This window comes from Mercurialis annua, linkage group LG5 (assembly GCF_937616625.2).
Source record: "Mercurialis annua linkage group LG5, ddMerAnnu1.2, whole genome shotgun sequence".
Classification (NCBI taxonomy): Eukaryota; Viridiplantae; Streptophyta; class Magnoliopsida; order Malpighiales; family Euphorbiaceae; genus Mercurialis; species Mercurialis annua.
In genome coordinates this window covers 52,086,272-52,093,930 of record NC_065574.1, presented here as the reverse complement: position 1 = coordinate 52,093,930, position 7,659 = coordinate 52,086,272, and the positions used below count along the sequence as shown (strand labels likewise).

General features: G+C 34.4%; 1 protein-coding gene across 1 annotated transcript; it reads right to left on the bottom strand.

Moving 5' to 3' along the window:
* Positions 1 to 2,537: 2,537 nt before the first annotated feature.
* Positions 2,538 to 6,300, bottom strand: LOC126680989 (auxin efflux carrier component 3). Its single transcript, XM_050376328.2, has 6 exons — positions 4,925 to 6,300; positions 4,452 to 4,752; positions 4,263 to 4,348; positions 3,611 to 3,768; positions 3,436 to 3,512; positions 2,538 to 3,288 (listed from the first exon to the last, which is right to left on the bottom strand). Exons 1-6 carry the CDS (start codon positions 6,195 to 6,197, stop codon positions 3,222 to 3,224), a joined length of 1,962 nt encoding a protein of 653 aa, XP_050232285.1. The 5' UTR covers positions 6,198 to 6,300; the 3' UTR covers positions 2,538 to 3,221.
* Between the last annotated feature and the right edge of the window lie 1,359 nt (positions 6,301 to 7,659).

Genomic DNA, 7,659 nt, shown 5'->3' with positions numbered 1-7,659 from the left:
TGGTGGGCGCATCAAAATCCAAAAGCAACTAAACAAAGCAACCGCAAAGCCTTTGCTGCTTTTCACCTTTTGTTAATTGTCTTTCTACTTTTCCATCTTTCTACTTTGCTTTATATTCATTTTATTCCTCATATACATCAATTGATTATATTTTTATTAGTTTATGGGCAAATTTAATACTCCCTCTGTCCCAATAGAGTTGTCCACTTTGCCTTTATCACACAGTTTAAGAAAAGTAATTATTACTTATGGATTTTGTAAAATTTTCCTAACTTTTTTTGTCATACCCCTATTTAATGTAGGGTCCACTTGCAATTTACTTTTAAAAGACTCATTAGTGAATTTTAAATAGGGGTAATATAGGATTTTGAATGTAAAAAATAGTTAGTTTTTGAAAGTGGACAAGAGTTTTGGGACAAAAAAATTTCTCAAAGTGAACAACTCTATTGGGACGGAGGGAGTAGTTACTTTTAATATGTGTAGTTTATTACATTTTAATTGCATAATTTTACCTAAAGAAAATCAAATTTTGTACAATTTAAATCAATGTAGATTAACTTTAATTGATGATAACAAAATAAATCAAGGCCCAAACCAGAATCGAGATGACTATACCACAAGTCAGAACCGAGATGACCAGAAGACAAATAGACCAAGATAACTCGAACACAAAAAATCAGAGTAAAACACCACAAAAAATCGTAGCAAAGCACATAACAAAGAATCCGAGCAAAGCACACAATTCAAGAGACTATATCAAGTCATGTAAATGATCCGAGCAAGATCTCATCGAGGCAAAATCCAAATACGCCAAAAGACATGGTTTGACAAGAAAGTATAATAGTACACAGACCAGCCACCGATAAACCCTGCAGAAGATAGAGATAGAAGGAACGTATGACAGAATCGATCAGCACGTCTCCTACCAACCAAAAACCACAAACAAACCTTCAACTGTAAAAGACCCAAACACAAAATATATAGAGGTTAATACTTTTTTTCTTTCGACTCATACTCTTCTTTTCACTTCTCTTTTCTTTTTACCACTCCTACTAACTTGATCGTCAGAGTGGTTAGTCGGAATCTCCTTCCAGCATCCTTTTGACGAGGTTCTTTGTGATCAATCAGGATCTAGAGACGCGGATCTGACCCGATCCGAATACCGTTTATCAATTGATATTTTCAATGTTGTGGTTGCCTCTTCCCTAAAAGAATTCCTAAAAACATGGGATTTTTTTAGGTGAGAATACACAGCTCACTAAGCAAAAAAAGTTCATTTAAAGGCCCCTTAGTTCCTATAAATACAAATTACGTTTACTTTTTTTTGACAATCAGAAAGAATTATTATTATTAAAGCAAATCAGCTGCTAAAGCAATACAATTAACATTTGGCGGGTCATCCGACCATAACCTTCATCCTGGCATAGAATTCGTGGCTCTCGCAAGATAATGAGCTACACGATTCGCAGAACGATAAGCAAAAATAACCTTGACATGCTCCAAAGTATTCAACAAACCAACACCATCAAATAACAAACATAATAAAACAGAAATAGGCCTAAAATCTGAGTGCAAAATCTAAATAATTTGAAGGCAATCTATCTTCACAGTTGCTCTCTGATTATCCCAGTCTTTGATCCAGGAAAGTGCCTCCTTTATATATACCTAAATGTATAAGTGGTTTTCTTCATTAATTTAAGAATTAGTGGACAAATAAATTTAAATGTTTAGCAAATTTTTAATACTATTTAAATCTTATAATTATATTAATTATAATTAATTGCATTTTATTTTAATTAAAATAAATAAATTACAATGAATAAAATTAAAAAATTACAAACTTTCATACGTTACACATTGCAGGTCTCTTTTCTTAAAAAAAATTAAATTACTAATTTTATATAAAGTATGAACTGGTCGAGCGGAACTCAAATTATGCTAAATTTGAAGTCGAGTTTGAGTGTGTTATACAAGTTCGAGCACGAATTAAAGTTCTAAATGACTTAAATTTTAAAGTACAAGCTCGGGTTTGAACGATATATGAGCTATGCGAACTCGGCTCGAATTCAATAATAAAATTAAAATAATTATTGCAAATAATCTTATAGTATATATTTATTTTTTATTATAAAATAAAAATTGCAGTGAATTAAGATGATATATACTTAAATTTAGAGGTATATAGTCTTTGGACTGAGAAAATAATTTATCATTTTATATGAGTAAAGAGCTCATTTAAACTCTCAAATATTTTTTAATTGATATTCGAGTTCAACTTGAAATGAAACTCCAATAACTCAAGTTGGAGCTCAATTCTAATATTTTGTGACAGTTTCAAAAAAATTAAATTAATCTTGAATAACTCTCTATTAGCTCAACTCGTTTATACCCCTAATTAACAAGGTGATAGATGCATAATTAATGAGTAAAGAGTCACTTTAGTTCTTCAACTTATGAACCGAACTCATATACATGGAGTAGTTACAATTTACATGCACTACTAAATCACATCTCACAAGTTTTAAAACCACAATGTCCTCAACAATTAATTACTAAATCACATTCCTTTTCATCATAAAAATCCTACATAAATTACAAACTAAAATGAAAACGACAAACGCAAATAATTGCCGGATCTACGGAAAAATAAATAAAAAGCCAACACTAACAAACAAAACCTAAAATAACCACAAAAAGTAAAAAAAAAAAAAAAACTATTTCCCCCCTTTTGCTATTCATGTCGTTCTCCTAATTCAATACTCATTTCTGCATTGTCGTTTTGCAGCATAATTGATGAATACTTTTACATGCACTAACGTGAATGAAGAGAATAAAATATTTTTGCCTCCCCCTTCTTTTCCTCTTTCATGTCTCTCCTTAATGCATATTCTTTTCAAAATTCCTTTTATAGAAAATTGAATTATCTTTGGCTCCTCATGGCTGCATCATCCTTATATCAGGGAATTTAACTAATTAATCTAAAAAAAATTAATATTTTTTTAGCTCCAAGAATCTTGGAACCTTTTGGCACATTTCTTAGAAAATCCACAATTTTTCTTCTTTTCTGCCGGATAATCCTCCCCCTTCTCTTCCGACGCGTAGCGATCCTCTAAAATCAGTTTTTCTAATATATTTTTCTAGCCTCGTCAATTTGGGGAGACACATTGTCGTCGTCGTTGTAGTCATCATCACGGCCAATCAAAATTCTATTGATGAGATAATTACAATCCAAGAAGGATGTAGTACACTAGTGTAATAGGTAATGCTATCAACATTCCGAAGATAACCCTGCAACAACAATTTTAATTTTAATCTATCAAATTGTCAATTTTATGATATATTTAACTAATATCTGAAAAATTATTTAAAAATGGCAATTTTGATCTAATTTCGGAAGTAATTATAATTTTCCGTAAAGAAGAAATCGACACTTACCCGGTGCTTAGAATTGCTGGGTGTACATTGTATTCTTTGGCAAACACAAATGGAACAATTCCTTGTGGCAGTGCAGCCTGTAATCACATAGTTAACACAAATGTACATGTTTAGGTACTTAATTTTGATGGAGAATTAGAAAAAGTAATACAGTAAATGCGAAAATGACTTCAACCTGAACGATAGCAATATGGAGGAGGGTACCACGCAGACCAACTGCAATCGAAGCTGCAGCCATCACAGCAGGACCAGTCAGAAACCGAACTGCCATCGCAAATGCCGCTACCGAGTTGCCGCACGCTATTATCTTCGGTTGTAACGCCATAAACAGACCTTCAAAAAAAATTCACCCATAACACCGTAAAAAAACATATCATATAATAATTTTTCAATTACCCACTTAACGAAAAAAATGTAAAACTCGATAAATTTACGTCTATCATAAATTACCCAGCTGAGGACCAAATTGTGTAGCTATCATAACCATCCCCACCGACCGTGGACCGCAAGTGAAATTGGTCCCATATGTCGGGTGGGTGAATCCATTTTATAGTCTAAATGATCACAAACAAGAATTGGATGGCATGCCTATGAGCTGTTCATTTCATAACCTTATAACTTTACACAATGTAACCATCATTATGTACCAACCTTATTCAAACCATCATGTGGTCTAAACTTTGCCACATTTTAAAATTAATTAGTTAGTAATCTCAACATTAATTTATCCAAAACTTGATAATCTTACTTCCTTGTCCTTTTTAATGAAATTATTTAACCTTAATATGTTTTTAGTTAGAGAAAGTACATAAATTATGTCTACTCACCTAAGCTGAACATAGCCATTCCAAGACCAGCATCTGACAGTATGGAGATTGACTGTGATATTATTTTAGGCATAGCCACATGCCACCTGCAATTAATCATTAATCATTAAATCATGGTTTAATTTTTTTATTTCTCTAAATGGATAATGTAAGTATTAAATTAGTTTAAATTAATTCGTAGCTAATTACCTGAAACAAACTAGAGACCAAATCAGACCAATGAGACTGGAGTATGTGTTTGGGTTTCTGATAAGTTTGCGCCAAACCATGATTAGTATCAGACGGGTCATCACACTTGCCGGTGGCATATGTTTGTTGACGCCGGAATCTGGTGCTCCGGTGACTTTTGGGTGGAGCTCGGCGGTTGAGCTGGATCCAAGCTTGTTAAGTCCGGTGGGTCCATCTTTTTCTCTGTCATCATGATCGTCTCCATCTCCTTTACCAGCAAAACTGAAGTCCTCCCCAGGAAAATCTCCAGCATGTGCAATTGCTTTGGATTTTTTCAAATCAAAATTAAGTCAACTTTTAGACTAAACGAAAATAATTAATTGCGGATACCGAAAAACGGGACACTAAAGACAGGAATCCGAAATGGAAAACGCTGATTAAATGAAGTGTTCGTGCTATTTAGATCAAATGTATTATAATAGTTAAATTTATACCTTTGGTTTCTCCATTTTGGGGATGATCAGAAACCAACATCCTGATCTCTTTAGCTCCCTGGTCGGACCGGCCCGATTGCTGAGCCGACGCGAAATCATTCCCGCCGAAGACATCAGATACCGGAGAAGCACTGGAGCTCCATACAAACATGTGGAGCTCTTTAGCATCATGGTTTGCTTTGTTATTTTGATTCTGCTGCTGCGGCGGTGGCTGCGGTTGCGGCAAGTGGTTATTCTGCTCCGGCTGCGGTTGGTTCTTGGTGGTTTTAGTACTCACAGTAGAAGAAAACTCCGGATTCGGCGCTGGATATGAAGTAGGCACAGTCTGAGCCGGATAAAACCCGAATCTAGGAGAGGAAATCGTGGCCATTGGAGCACAATTTTCCTCAAAATTCGACGGTCTAGGAGTCGGGCCTCTAGAAGATTGAACCGAATACAAATCAGCAGGACCAAAATTTGACAATCTACCACCAGGAAAACCTTGAACACCCATCATATTATAAAAATCTGAAGTATTAAAATTCGACCCTCTAGGCGTAGGATTTCGCGACGAGCTCAAACTATAAATCTCCGCACCCGTAAGATTCGAAGGCCGAGGCGTAAACGCCGAAAACGAACCCGGGCCTAAAGATCTCCGAGAAGCATTAGACTTCCTGACAGTAACATGTAACTTCCCATCATCACCAATCTCCGCATCAGTCTCCAAAAAATCCCTTCCGTCCAGCGAAACAACATCAGAATCGACCTTAAACGACACAATAGAAGCCGCGGTTTCAGGAAATTGCTCCATAATCAACATTTTAGCACCTCTGTACTCGAAAAGAAACAGCAACAGAGTGTACCAAATAATACACTGTAAAACGACAACCTGAACCATCAGACTACCTGCGTAGTCATCGTACATAGCGATTAACAAAGGTATGCCCATGACAAGAGTGTTCGGCAGAGTAGACAATGAGAAGATCGTAATCATCCATTCTAAGCTGCCGTTTTTAGTGAAATTAGTCCAGAGAGCAAGCGCGACCAGCATTATGATCTTCTGAAGGGTATCCGCGGCTATGAAGCGGAAATTCATTTCGTAAGGATTGTTGGTCGAGATGAAATGGAAAGACAGCAGGGGAACAGCGAAAATAGCAACGAACCGGTTGATACCGGAACATTGATCGGGGCTAAAGATTTTCCACCAGCGGACGGAGCCGTAGGCCAAGATCATGGCTACATAGAGCGGAACCACCGCGGATAAGACGGTGTAGAGATCGCCCCAGGTGATCATTTTTGTGCTGTTTGAGAAGAGAAAATAAACGGTTAAATAACTGATTGGAGTAGAGAGATAAGTGTGTGGTTTAGAGGAACGGAGTTTGGGTTTAAAGAGAAATTTATAGAAGGTGAGGAGTGGAGTTATATATACGGAGTGAAGTAGTGACCAGTGCTGTGGAAATAGGAAAATTCAGGGGGTTTTAACTTTTAAGTTACAGAGTTCAGAGTTTGTCGAGTTCTCTTACAGTATATTCATAATATTACTGCGACAGCAGTGTTGTGAAATTCTGGGGAAATTTTTTGGGGTACCTGAAATTTTTTTCATTCCCAATTTAGTACCTTTATTTTGATTCGTAACTCAAAAATGTTCGACTTGTACTTTTATACTCCCTCCGTCCCATTTAGTATTTTCTTTTATTTTATCCTCATAAATTGTGCTTTGAAATTATGCATATCATTAATGGCTTTATAAATAAGATTTGCTATTAACATAAGATAAAGGGTGAAAATGAGAAATTATGCTAAAAAAATACAATGGGACTTATTAAGTGGGATATAAAAAAAATGACAATAGAACTTCCTAAATAAGAGGGGAGGAGTAATAGTAAAGTAGTTTCTAAATACTTTATAGGTGAAATCAATTTTAACTGATACTTCCAAAATTATTTCATTTAGCTCCGATATTGAACGATTAACTTAATAATAAAATCTTCCTACAATCTTTGTTATAGGAAACTCCTGCAACCATTGACATGACACTTGTTGATTGTTCTCTTTTTATATATTTAATATATCTAGAAAGCTACATTTTTAGTCTTTATATTTTACAAAAAAATATATCCACACAATTTATTTTTGAGTTATCACGGCTCCATTGGTGTAAATCGCTGAGGTGGAGGTCATTTTATATTAATGAATGAGTGCCATCTCATCACCGTGCATGAATTTGAAAAAAAAATGGTACTTCCTCCGCTTTTATTTAGTTGTCCATTTAATTGAATAAATTTATTTATAATTAGTTGTTCATTTAGAATTTCAAGATAAAATTAGCTATTATCTGTCAAATCTATCTCTTACTAATAAATGACTCTATAACTCAATTTATAAAGCGTAACATAGTAGGGTTATACTAGTATTTACTCCTATAATTTAAGACAAAAATTCACTTTTTTAATATGTATAATTTTGACTAAATGGACAATTAAATAAAAACGGAGGGAGTGGTTCATGTATGAAAATGAGAAAATTTAAACTGCGTGATTAAAATGAAAAAATGTGTAAAATTCGTGATTTTATTTTGAATGTAACCCTTATTAATTTAGAAAGTCATATTCTTCCCCTTTTAGATTTAGCTATAGAAATATTATACACTTCGCATGCTATTGTTCCGCTTGATTTAAAAAAAAAAAAGCTAATAATAATTCATTTTTGTTAATCTCCGTTAACCATATCTCTGATAAAAGAATAGAAATATTATT